The 14,212-nt window shown below is 33.7% G+C and overlaps 1 protein-coding gene across 1 annotated transcript in view; it reads left to right on the top strand.

The window, feature by feature from the left end:
• LOC149226932 (uncharacterized) overlaps window positions 1-14,212 on the top strand; it is a 108,930-nt gene that overhangs the window by 82,612 nt on the left and 12,106 nt on the right. Inside the window, exons 2-3 of the mRNA XM_089380358.1 lie at window positions 1,730-2,044; window positions 8,429-8,505. Coding sequence (XP_089236484.1) covers window positions 1,730-2,044; window positions 8,429-8,505 — 392 coding nt within the window. The remainder of the gene's footprint in view (window positions 1-1,729; window positions 2,045-8,428; window positions 8,506-14,212) is intronic.

Genomic DNA, 14,212 nt, shown 5'->3' with positions numbered 1-14,212 from the left:
TGAGAAAAAGACTAGATTGTCATGTCTATGATGGAACTAGAAGAACAAATTTAGATAAGAAGATATGAGTAAAAGAAATCATCCAAAGAATACACCACTCCAATGGTGGTATGGAAGTAATTACCCTTGAGAAAGCAACAATGACCTTTTTCAATACACTTGAATCTATGCACATTTTCCTAGTCCCATTTTTTTGGAAGTGTAATTTACATTGACATTACATATAAACTTTTAATTTTTGGGTTTAGTCTTTTGAATAATATTTATGAGTGGGCCTAATGGTTAAGAGCGTGTGTTTCCTCTTGGGCCCAATAGTTCAAAAGTGAAAGGGGCTAGAGTATGTATGCCTTCATAGACTTAGCAATAACAGTCAAATGCGAAAGTAAGTCCCTTGGCTGTGACCTTAAAATTAGATAATAATAATAATAATTTATTAGAGTGAATATAAATATCTTTAATCCCCTTGAAAATTAATCTAGATGTATCTTGGTTGGGTAAACTTGCTAATTTATTAAAATCCCTTTAATAAAACTTTATATCTATATATTATTCCAATAATTTTAAATTTTCATTGAGATGTCCAAATCTACACTTTCTTGAGCACTGGCAGATCATTCTTGAGTATATTACACCACACATTAAAAACAAACTTATGAAGTAATTGAGTTTGTTTGTAAATGATATACGATTCAAATTAATAATAACTATAAACTTTAAGCAGCATTATCAAATATTGCCTGTGTTATAATTATTTGATGTCTGTGCACAAAGACTTTCAAAAGTTTTGATTCCTTCTAAACTCGATGTTGTTAAGGCTGCCAGTGGAATCAAATCATAGTAAGCCTGAGTTGTTCAAGAAAAATGTCACGAGTCACTACTGCAACAATGACGATACTAGGTTGGAGTATATTATTGAATATATTTTTATTGAGATTAATTCTTTGATTTCTTACAGATAGCACTCCAGAACCGTTATTATTCATCAGATGTATTTAGTGGTTATGATTGATCTTGGTGGTTATGATTTGATTTTTTGATGTTTGGTAGATTCATAATAGTTAAAGCTAATGATTTTTCTTTTTGCAAAACTAAAACTACCATCTAGATTTATAAGACATTTTTTTGCTTTTACAATTTAAATTTGTAAAACATTTTTGTATAACAAGTTTTTAGTGAAATATTGAATCAACTTCAAGTATATGACTTAACCAAGAGAGCAAAAGCTTCTGATTGAGGAACAGAATATAAGTAGATCAGGAAAGCTTCATTGATGGAAGGAAAATAAATTCTGGAATATTTAACAAAGAATTTTAATGGAAGGAAAATAACTAATGGAACATTAAACAAAGAAATTTAAAGGAAATTGTAGAATCACTAAAAGGAGGGTTGAGCTTAATTGTACTGTAGATTTGGGTCATGGTAGGGAAGCCACAAAGTGGATAGTTGAATTTGTGTTTTCACACTTCATTAACCAACTCTACAATTTAGTTAAGGAGAATCAATTGTAAATTTGGATTATGGCCACAATGTCAATACTTGAATTTGTAATTTCACTTTGTAGTGTTCAAAATCTACAATTAAAGATGACTAAATATTGATAGAGTTGAAATCTAAAAATTTAATACATCACCAGATTTGAATTTACCAGTAGTATTATTCAGTCTATGCACGTAGATATTTTGTTATTACTGTAATGAGGTTCTAACGCAGTTTATTCTCTGGTTTCCAGAGTATGCATATACAATGAAAGTCACTGAAAAATGTGACATTTACAGTTTTGGAGTTGTTTTGTTCGAGTTAATTACGGGCAAAAAACCACTACAACCACTTGAGCAGGGAGGAGACCTTGTGACGTGGGTAAGGAACTCAATTCAGACAACACCACTGACTTCTGGAGTTTTTGATGGTCGATTAGATCTGAGCCAAAGGAGGGTGGTGGATAACATGGTCCTGGTATTAAAAATTGCTCTGTTTTGCACCAGTGTGGCACCTTCTGACAGACCAACAACGCGGGAAGTGGTGTCAATGCTGATTGAGGCTGGTGGTGGTGTCAATGCTGATTGAACTTTCCTTGTTAAGAAAAAAGAAGAATGGTCATTGTTTGAATGATCGATGTGAGAAAAGTTGGGTGTTGTGATTCTCTTTACTGGGTTTCCATTTTTGTGATTGTCTGCATTTACAAAGTGTAGCCACCATATGAATAGATGGCTCAATAATAATTGGATGTCATGTCCTCTTTTTTTCGTTGGGTTCTTCCACACAGAAATAATGTCTTACTTCTTTGTGATGGGATATTATTTATGTTGCACAAGTTTCAGGTATATGGGTATTTTTGATACGTGAGAACGAGTATTTGACACGGCTAGAAGTATTGCCCAAATTTACATGAAACATTAAATTAGCAGTGACAATAATATAATATATTAAAACTTAATATATATTAAAAATAAAAATAAAATAATTTATTTATTTCTATCCAAAACTTGCGGATCAAATTCCATCTTGCAGAGAAACATGTAAAAGATTGATTATTAGGTGATTTTATGCAACGCTATATGTTAAGTCATTGGTTCAATTCTTCGCCCTTGATGTAACTTCACCAAATATTATATCTATTACATCTAATTATAATAAAGATAAGAAAAAATTAAATATATATTAATAGTAATTGAAAAGAATTAAAATAATAGAGTTTAAATCCAATGTTATTTTAAAAAGAATTGTATGATAAAATTATAAATTTCCAAGTTAATATATAATTTATACTTAAATAAATATGAAAATTAAATTAAAAATTGTTTTTTAAATAACATTTATATTTCATAATTTCAACTATATTTTTTTTAGTATTCTATCTTTTGTCCATTCAGCTCGGACAATAATGATGGTTTTGCTAAACGATAATGATGGTTTTGCCAGTGGTCAACAATCTTCCTAAATTCTTTTATATCCATCCGCCATCCGCATATATGAGGATAATGAATAGCTTTCCAATAACAAAGATCAAGATTGGCGAGACGCCTCATCTTCATTTGGATAGAAGGGCTTTCCATAAACAATTGTTTATCTTAGTTCCAAACCCATATCCAAATCTAAACCCATCCGCATACCCTTCCCTTCGCATAGCTCCATCAGTTTAAGCAGCACCTGACAACGAATACACCTAAATTTGCACTTATTCATTGTAGTGAAGCTCCCAAAACATCAAAATCAACGACAGTGAACCTCCCGAAAAATTCCAAAATACAAATTGAAACTCCCGACAATTTTGGAACATTTTTGATCTGCTCCCCCGGGCGAGGAGCTTTCTGTACCTGCTCTCCAATACCTAGAGCGGTACCCGTACCCGTACCCGTGTAACTATGGATATTATTAAGTAGAAAATAGTCTCAGTTAATCACACCACGATAAAAAAAAATTATTATTATTTTTTATTATTATGTTTTTATATACATTGTTTCTGTTGTTGTTTACGAGATACTCATAAGTCTTTTACGATAAATAAATTGGTCTTTCAAGACTGGTGAAAGCTTTACATTTGGGCATGATTATGTCTGGTAAATGGTGGTTTTTACACGTGTGAAACCCTAAATTTGGAAATGATTATGCCTTGCAAATTATTTGTGTTATGTATTGATGTTTTTTAGGTGTAGTTTTGTGTTGTGCATAGTGGCGTGAGTTAGTTATTTTATGTGATGTTTTAAAGAAAAATTTAAAGATGTTTTTCAATTTTTAGTATTTTAATAAATTTATTAATATAGATAAGTGCACTTAATTTTGAGCAATTGGAATTATGTATTTGTTGGTATGAAATTAGTCAAATATATAATAACATTGGTGACATGTAGTTGAGTTAAAGCTTTTGTTATTCTATATGTTATATTTTTATTTTTTTGTTATTGAACTTAACCATTATGTTTCAAAATTTGCATATAAAAGTTGTTAGCATGATACATATAAATTATGATAAGAGATATTTAAACTGATATAATATGGAAAATATTAATATATATTTTTTATATAGGTAAGCTAATAAAAAATTATTATTTTATGAAATTGTTTTACAAAACATTATATTCATATTTATGTAATAAAGTTTGATAATTTAAATTTTCCAAAAAAATAAAATCTTTGTAATTCATATAAAAAGTTATGTTTTGTTATTGTTAATTTATGTGGATGATATTTTGTTATTAACAAATCATAAAAACAGTTATGATAAAAGTATAATCATTTCATATAATAGTGATATTTTCTTTTTAGTTAATATGATTGTTACTATTTAAGTTTTTTGAATGGAAAAAAACAGTAACAACAAATTTATATAGTTGTATGTGTTATAGAGTTATTTAAAGAATCATAGAATAAGGTTGAAAACATTAAAAAGTATTGCTTGATTTTAGACTTTTGTGATCCATACTGATTTTGATAAATTCTTTCAGATTAATCATATCATGAGTTTTTTTCGATGTTTCGAACCATCTAATGTGGTATATTTTGTTTATACATAATAGTTATATTGATTTTTAATTAGAGCTCGCATTGACAATAGATTAAATTTGTTAAATGTTAACCACATTAGATGGTTCATTAAAAATTATTGTTTAGCAAAACAATTATGTGTTAAAATACAAACTAATTACTCTAAATTTAAAAAGGAAAGCATTAATTTATTTTATATATTATCAAATTTAATTATAAAAATATAAATAAATACAAATAAAAGTTATTTACTCAAATAAAATTTAAATAAAGGAGGATATCTTTACAGGCTACATGGATTCAACGTCTTGATATTCCACATGAATACCATGGGTCAATACCATGGATTCTTAATACCACATGTCATTTTATTATAACGTTGCACATCTCGATTTTGGGTTGGAGAGCACCTCTCAACCCAATAAAAAAATTACTTTAATTATTTCACTCTTTCTCAAAAGCAAAATTCCACTTCCCATTGTCTCATAAAACCAATGTTGAATTTATATTTTGTTTATACATAATAATTATATCGATTTTTAATTAGGGTTGGCATTGACATTAGATTAAATTTGTTAAATGTTAAACATTTACACTTGACATCTACTTCATAGTGAGTTGTAGAGAGGTGGGTTGTAGAGAGCATCTCTGCCCAATAAATTTCAAATACAAATAAAAATATATACTTTACAAACTAAAAAAATTGAGAACAAAGTATATGTAAACGAGACATGGTATTATTCATGAAAAAATAATATGTTTGTAGATGTAATCTATATTTCCAACTAAAATACGTTCAAACATTTTCTCATGCACTCCCTAACTTCAATGTTAAAAAACGTGTGTTGCAATTAAAACAAGAAAAAATACTTGGAAACAACCAAATAAGCATTTAATACTTTGAAAAGTTCATATTAAAAGGCAAGCATATAGAAGCTTGGATGATCACCAATTCGTTTTTTGTAAATACTTTTACTATAGAATTTTTATTGGATGAAAAAGAATAAAAACTAAAATATTAGTTAAACTGATATTAAGTTTTAGGTTAACTTACTTAAAAATTAAAAATATTGGTTAATTAATATGAGATTATGTCTTTGCCTAATAATTTGCTTTGGAATTTATCAATTCAAAATTACGATATAGCTAAATACTATATATATATATATATATATATATATATATATATAATTGAATCCCTATAAGATGAAAGTTGGAAATGTTTTAGAAACTTCCCAAGTATATTATGGCATAGTTACTAAGTTCCAATTAAAATGATAAAAGTTTAGATAACAATTTTTCCATTCAAGAAATATTTGATAATATATATGCCTTGATGGATGACAGTGTTTGCAACAACAATTTACATTCATCACGTATTTTTTTATCATTCTCTTTCAGCCTCATTGTCCTAACATGACCACCCTCACTTGTGTCAAGTCTATATTTTCCTTTTTCCTGTGATAGAGTACCCTCCACCAAAGTTAGTCTTCTAGATTTCTCTCTATAAAGACATATATATCACTTCCCATTCACAGTTATTCATTAGTAGTGATAGAATTGTTTGCCAATTCTTATAAAATTTTCTTCATATTCCTATTCTAAGTATTAGTAGCAAGATAAGATTGTAGTGGGCTAATTTCACCGTGTTTTGATTTGGTTTTTTGTGTTTTTTGTTGTGTGATCTTGTGTATCACAGGGAAGAGATCCAAGTGGGTATGTTCTTTTTTGTGTGTGATCTTGTGTATTACATGGAAGATATCCATGTGGCTATGGAAGGATACCAATGACAATTCCCTTTCTCCTCTTTATTTCATTATCTTTAACAAAAAAAATATTTTTTTCCAAAATATGATGGTTTTTCAAACATTATTTAATCATTTTATTTATCTTAGATAAAAAGTAGATTATTCATTCAGTATATTGGAAGTTTAAAAAAACTACCACATAATTAAAATTTCACACAATTTAAACATTATAATTTTCACTAGTATGAACTATTTTCATGGATTTTAATTTTAGGTGGTTTTTCTATAAAGCTTAACAATAAAATATCATTGAACAAATATTTAAAAATCATGGCATAAATATTGCAACTACATCTAGAAATTATGCCAAAAAAATTTGAGGTTGTTATCCATATGGCACAAAGACTGCAATAAGACCTTCAAAGTTATCGCCCAATCAAATGCTTGAAAAATATTTTTTTCAATGATATTGATTTTTTTTTTTCAAAGTTAAACATTCTAACTTGAATTGGTCAATGTTAAACTAATAGTGGTCAATAAGCAAATCCATTGCTAGAGTCCTTCCTTGGCACAGACTAATAACTACATATATAGTTTATTTTGCAAACCTTATGATAATAAGATACTCAACATTTCTATAATATGGTGTACTTAAAGGAATTACCAATTTAGAAAGCGCGTAAATTGTATTAGCTTTCTAGTAGGAATAAAGGGACTATTATTTTTTGAAAAGGCTATCTAAGATACTAGGTAAGCGTTATTACTTGATATGTGAATTTAATAAAATTAAGAGAATTGATAATTGAAGAGTTGTTAGGTCCAATGTACTGTATTTTTTTCCTTGAAATTCATTCCCATCCTTCTTCATATAAATATTTTTTTGATAACATCATTTTACAATAGTTATTCATTTCTTATCTAATTTTGGATGGACTTGGTGCTCTCTTTGCAAGTAGGACATGGATTAAACTCCACTATTGCTACACCTTTGTTTGAGAAATCATCAATGTTTTAAGAAGATATAGCCCAACTCATTAACTAGAGCCCATAGTTCTTTATAATGCACATTTTTAGTCAGTTTGCTATATAATTTTATATTATGAGTTTATTTTGATCATCATCTACATACTGATCCATGTGGCTCTAGAGACACACACAAGACAAAGAGGGCTTATGGAAGCTCGAAAATCAAAGTGATCAGAATTATTTCGAACTGGGACCAGAGTGTAGATCTCGTTGTCCTGATCACGGACAACTTCAGCAGCTTGACATCCTTTTATTTAGATGGCCCCTGGATGTGAGGTATATGTGGTGTATTCATGTACTTATTTTTCTATGCATTGAGCTACACAAATCCCTGTTTGATGTTTGATTAGGGATCTTGTTTCTTACTTGTTTTCATAATTCCTTTTTGATGTGTAGAATCATTTGTGAGATGTACTTGTTGTCATGATTCGCCATGTTTTTTTGAGATCCCTTTGTCGTTATGTTGATAGGATACTCATGTGTCGCCATGTATGATTGCATTGAAATCCCTTTTATGCCATGTTGGCGGGATGTTCGTTATCATCATGAATGAGTTTGTGTCATACTGAGAGGAGTCCTTTTGACTAAGAGTTCCTGTAGCGGAAAATCTCTTGGAGCCACTCTTGCGCGAGGGAATTTTCCTTGTATGATAGTGACATCGTCTCTTATGTACATCATCACTATTGACAACACTTAATGCAGCAGCCTACACCATCTTGACATCGGGGCCCAGAGACATAGTCCCTCCTAGATGAACCTCATTATCAATGGCTTATGTTTTTGTGTGTTGATGATTGTCATGTTCCTCTTATTTACAACATGCAGATGTATGCATTTATGTTCTTTTAAAAATGAAATTTAACACATCACCAAAGTAAAAGGTCTTGGAAGGGTCCTTTGTCACGCCCAGACCTGGATCAAGTGGTCTTTGCATGGATGTGAATTGAAAGCGTGAACAATGGAACATGCAAGGATGAAGGATGAAAAAGCGATATACGATACCATGCTCAAAATTTCCAAAAGAGTGGAAAATGTATGAAACTCTACAGAAAGACATAGAGGAAAGCTTCAATTACAAGCCATGGAAGAGGACCTAGAAGAACTGAAGCACAACAACCAAAACTTTCAAATAGATAACGCTGAATTGAAGATGCTTCTACATGAAGAGAAAGAGGAGAAACATAGTTTGATACGACAGCTGCAAACAAAGGACGAGGCCTTGGAAAAGTTGCAACGTGACCCATGTGAGGTAAAAAGTAGTTTTCTAAATTCATGTATGTGTCCTGATGATGATTTCGCTGTTTCTGAAAATCATACCACAGGAATTGGCTCCAAATTGTTGAAGAGAATGGGGTATGAAGGGAAAGGCTTGGGCATTAATGGCCAAGGCATTGTCAACCCCATCAAAGTGGAAGAATTAGCCCATCAGGCAGGACTTGGGTATGTTTGAAAAGAAGTTGGGGAATGCGCCACAACAGCAAGCGAACCACCAATAACAGATGATGAGAAACCCTCATCAGTTCTTTCCAAATCGACAAAGGAGGTAAGGATGTTGATTTCCTTTCAGTTTCGTCATCACATAGTATGATTTCTGTTGGAGATGTGGAGATCCCAATTACAGGGACAAACATGAGGCTCCTTACCAAGAGGAGGCACGAGGAGGAAAAAGAACTTGGTGTTAATAACGAAGGAATAATTCAACCTTTGGAGGTTGTGCATAAACATCGATTTGCATGCTTGAGGTACACTGAAGGAGAATGCTTGAAGGTGTCAGATGCTTCCGAGACATCATCGAAATTTTCAAGGAAAGAGAATGATGGGAACACATCCCCATCATCCCATGGTAGTATCCATTACAGGAAAAGAGCTGAGACAAGCTCTCATCGCCACAATGACACCAGAGATGGAAAGGAAAGGTATAACCACTCTCGACATTCAAATGTTCATTTCGATTATAACCAAGTTGTTAAATATGAACGTAAAACATGGCATCAAAAAACATGTACCTTTTGTGGATTACATAACCATACATTTTTGAAGTGTTGGAAAAGAATGGCAACCCACAAAAGGATGAGGCATGAAAAACCCTCTCGATAGAAGGTAAAGCAGATCTGGAAGAAGAAGATGTATTGCATTCATTGTGACAGAAGTGGCCATCAAAGAGCCACATTTTGGAGGCTCCATCCAGAGCAGTGCCTTAAAGACAAAGTGTCGATGCATGGACCAGGTGAAGCAATTGTTCAACAACCAAAACCACCATAGGGAGGTAACCCATTCACATTGATAAGTCAAAAATGGTTTCCAGATATGTTAGCTTGTCATGGCCATGCTTTTGTAAAGCATGTGTTTCATTTTAAAATGTAAAAGTGATGATGTTTTCCATCACTTGTTAGGCAACAATGATGTCTGGTCTTATTTTGATTTGCATGTTGAACTGTGAAAGTGATGTCTTATGTCCATCACTTGTCAAAGAAACAATAGTGTTTGTCCTTATTTTTTCAAATCAAATGTTGCAATGATGATGTGTTTTCCATCACTTGTTGAAGCAATAATGATATGTTGGCCTTGTTTTCGTAGCTGGGGTATTGCGTCCATCTTGATGTAAACTTTACCACCGAGTATGTGTTATAAACTCGTGGCAAGTATGGGATGCTTGGGTCATTAGTTAGTCATGAAAGTCAAGCATGTAATTTGCAGAATGGTACTACAGGTTGCAGAAATGGCAAGTGTCGGCTCATCGCTTAAGGCTTCGAAGGACAAAGGTGAAGGAGATGGAAGCGAGGCCTTTCAGGATGCTTGTGATGCAGACAAGGTACAGAGAAGTTGCAAATTATTTTTCATGCTTTTGGAGGACCAAAATCTCCTCAGTGGGGAGGATTGATCCAGGTGGCTCCAGAGACACACACAGGACAAAGAGGGCTTATGGAAGCTCGAAAATCAAAGTGATCAGAATGATTTTGAACCAGAACTAGAGCGTAGATCTCGTCGTCCTGATCACAGTGGTCTAAACGGTTCATCAAACTGAGTCCGTATGTGAAAGTTAGGAGTAGTCAAAGTTCAGGTTCACTTGGGTGACTGGGCAGGCTTAAGGAGGCAACAATTTGGACAAAATCCAGCCACTGGATTCCGGCCAACCTGGGCCAGATTCTGGGTGAATTTGTGGCCTGTTTAATTTGTCCCCTTTGGTCATTTTTCAATTTTTTTAAAAATGACTATTGATTTTTAAAATAAAATATATACATATACATATATATATATATATATATATATATATATATATATTAAAAAAAAATGGCAGTGGGCCATGACCCTCGCCACCGCTGTTGGACCCCAAAATATATTACATTTATAAAAATTTTGGGCCGATAGGCCGTGACCCCTGTTAGCCCCCCCAACCTTACCATAACAAAATTTTAAAATTAATATGGCTCGATGGCCATTACCACACCGAGCCCTCCAACCCTCCAATGAACAATGTAACATATTAAAACTTAAATGGGGTGGGCGCAGGCCACCTTCGGTGGACCCGACCGACACCTTAATGCCAAATGCCATTGCGTATAATGAGGCCGGTGGGAGTTGAACCCACGGCCGGCAGGAGGGCCGGTCCCGCCCACGCGGTGGCCCCATGAATCACCAAACACCAAACCATGTACCCTCCATTAAATGTGCCAACAAAAAAATGGTTGCGGGAGTTAAGGGGCGGGCTGCCCAATGCGGATCTAACCCCCCCCCGCAAAAGAATGCATTGCAGTTTCTTTAAACAAAATAAGTTTTAATGTGGAGGGGTTGGGGTTTGACCACCCGACCTCCTCCTTACTATTCGCCTCCTCATACCAATCCAGCTAAACAAAATTTCATGTTTAATCCACCATGAAATATTTATATAAAACCAGTTTTCTTAATGCGCCCAAGCATGGAGGAGAAAAGGAGCGCACATGGAAACTGAGATGATTTTTAATTAATTTATTTCAGGTGGAACCATGATTGAGCAAAATTCTCAAGAGGATGAAATTTTTGCAGTGTCCAAATTGGATAAATTTTATGTCGATCCTACACCTCTCGGCGACACGAACCCGATGGCATAGTCAGTTTCTTGATCTAAGAAGTCGATTTGCAGAGGACACGGAGGAGGGAATCTTTGAGGAATATAGGGGGAATATAAAAGATTCCTTAAGCCCCAGATTTCCACTTTCTCAGAATTCAGAAATTTGACAGTTGATTTTGCACTATTCGACACCTCAAATCTGATGGTGCATTCAGATTTTCCATTTGCTCATTTCATTTTCCAGCCACTTTTCAAAGTGGATTGCAAGTGTCATAATTCAACGTGCGAGCTATCATTCCATGAGATTCAACGCCGTGAGATTGATGGTACGAACAACTTCAGCAGCTTGACATCCTTTTGTTCAAATGGCCCCTGGATGTGAGGTATATGCAGTGTATTCATGTACTTATTTTTCTATGCATTGTGCTACACAGATCCCTGTTTGATGTTTGATGAGGGATCTTGTTTCTTACTTGTTTTCATGATTCCTACTTGATGTTATGTGAAATCATTTGTGAGATGTACTTGTTGTCATGATTCATCATGTTTTGTTTGAGATCCCTTTGTCATTATGTTGATGGGATACTCATGTGTCGCCATGTATTATTGTATTGAAATCCCTTTTATGCCATGTTGGAGGGATGTTCATTATCATCATGCATGAGTTTGTGTCATACTGATAGGAGTCCTTTTGACTGAGAGTTCCTGTGGCAGAACATCTCTTGGAGCCACTCCTGCGTGAGGGCATTTTCCTTGTATGATAGTGAAATCGCCTCTTATGTACATCATCACTATTGAGAACACTTAATGAAGTGGCCTACACCACCGTGACATCAGGGCCCAGAGACGTAGTCCCTCCTGGACGAACTCTTTTATCAATGGCTTATGTTTTTGTGTGTTTATGATTGTCATGTTCCTGTTCTTTACAACATGCAGATGTATTCATTTATGTTCTTTTAAAAATGCAACTTAACACATCACCAAAGTAAAAGGTCTTGGAAGGGTCCTTTGTCACACCCGGACCTGGATCACATACCTTATATATGGCATGTAACACTCCACAATAAAATTGTAAATTTACCATTTTCTTGAAGAAAAGTATCTAATTCTTAATATCACTTATTTCTCATTAGAACACATTTTCATTATGAGAAACTTTCAAAAATATTACATTGCATGTTAATGTTCCATATAATCGTATTTTGATTGTGTGTCTAGTATCATTATAAGGATGGTTCCTTGGTTAGGACCTATGGGAATTTCAAGAAATCCATAATTAAGACAAACCTAAAAATTTCACCTCAAAACTTAAAGGTCTCTTGACAGGTGCTGGAAATCCATCAACCAAGGGGGTATCCATGATGTGAAGTTGAAATTAGACCTCACACAATTTGGAATAGGAGCCGCATCTAGAATATCGTCTTGGTTTCCATATATTCTTATAGATTTGCCTTGGCTTTAACTTTCAGTAAGAGAGAGAAGCACATATGTGCCTTCGAAAAAAGTAAGCAAGTGTGCCTGGTAAATGTTTCGTTGCAGGTGTATCAAGGTTTTTATACTTCAGAGGGAGGAAAAGTGAGATTTTAAGAGAGAGGTTATAGTACCATCCTAGTAGAGGCACACACAAGAAAGAAAGAATTGCCTAACATCAATTAGAATAGTCCACATAGATGCTACAATTATTACAACCATTACAACACTTTCTCAATATGATAAGCAATAAAATAGTTGAAATAGTTCAACTACATTAGTACAGGTGAAAGCAAACATGAATAATAAACATTTATAGAACAATATTACAAATATTCACAATCCATGTATGAAAAGGTGTTGGCCATTAGACTTCAAGTATTAAGTAAAAGTCCCAAGGTACATGTATACAAAAAACATCACTGCTCCAATAGTGGAGCATTGGAGACACGAATTTCTCCCCAAAAGTATTGAATTCTTCTCTCTAATGCATTATGGGAGAAGCCAAGGTGAAAAGTCCATTTCTTGTACAATGAGGGTTTATATATAACAAGTAGAGTGATCCTTCACCTCCCATGTGACTCTTGGACTACCCTCATGATTGTTCAACTTCTCTATGACCTTTTGACTTCCTGCATGACTTTTCACATTACATGAATGACTCTTGGACTTCCACTTTACATTATATTTCTCCACTATAATCCAAAAAAAGATGTGCACATGATGTCTCATGACACAACGTGACATGAAAATGATGACATGGACTACATGATGACATGGAAGTGTCAAGTCACTCTTTGTTGCTAGTTACTTTGTGTCTTCTTAATAGATAGAACATGGACTTTTCTTTCTCCTCCTCATGACTTGAAGATTAGGAGTCTTTAATCTGGTCTTGATCTTCTTCCTTCTGTTGTAATCTTGTGTTCCTTCATCTTTTGACCTAATGATCATCTGATTTATTTAGATCCATAGGTGTCTCTTAGCATAGTATCCTTCTCCATATCCTTCATCATCATCTTTTCATAACATGAAATAATACTTGCAATTACAATCCACTCATGAAAAAATGACATTAGTACGATAAACCCCTAATCTAAAGTGCTTCATGAAATCACTTTTCGAGGCTAGAATTGGTGACTGGTTGAGTGACTGACTTAGGGATTGAACAATTCCAAAGATCAAGGTCCGGGACTAAAGGCTGTGACTGTGCAATGTGCGGTTCTAGAGGCCCAGGAGAGGTACTACACAAGTGAGGGACTCAAGAGCTCAAGGTCATGGATTGAGGCTTGAGGTTTCCAAATGCAAAATTCTGGAGGGACAAAAACCAAGGGACTACATAGTTCAAGAGCTCAAGGTTGAGGCTTGAAGCTTGAGACTATGCAATTCATAGTTCTAGAAGGCTAGGGATGAGTGACTACACAATTGAGGGACCCAAGGA

The sequence above is a fragment of the Pinus tabuliformis genome, chromosome J, assembly GCF_031772625.1.
Source record: "Pinus tabuliformis cultivar Carrire ecotype Pingquan chromosome J, CPIR1, whole genome shotgun sequence".
NCBI classification, from domain to species: domain Eukaryota; kingdom Viridiplantae; phylum Streptophyta; class Pinopsida; order Pinales; family Pinaceae; genus Pinus; species Pinus tabuliformis.
This window is presented reverse-complemented; position numbering and strand designations above follow the sequence as displayed.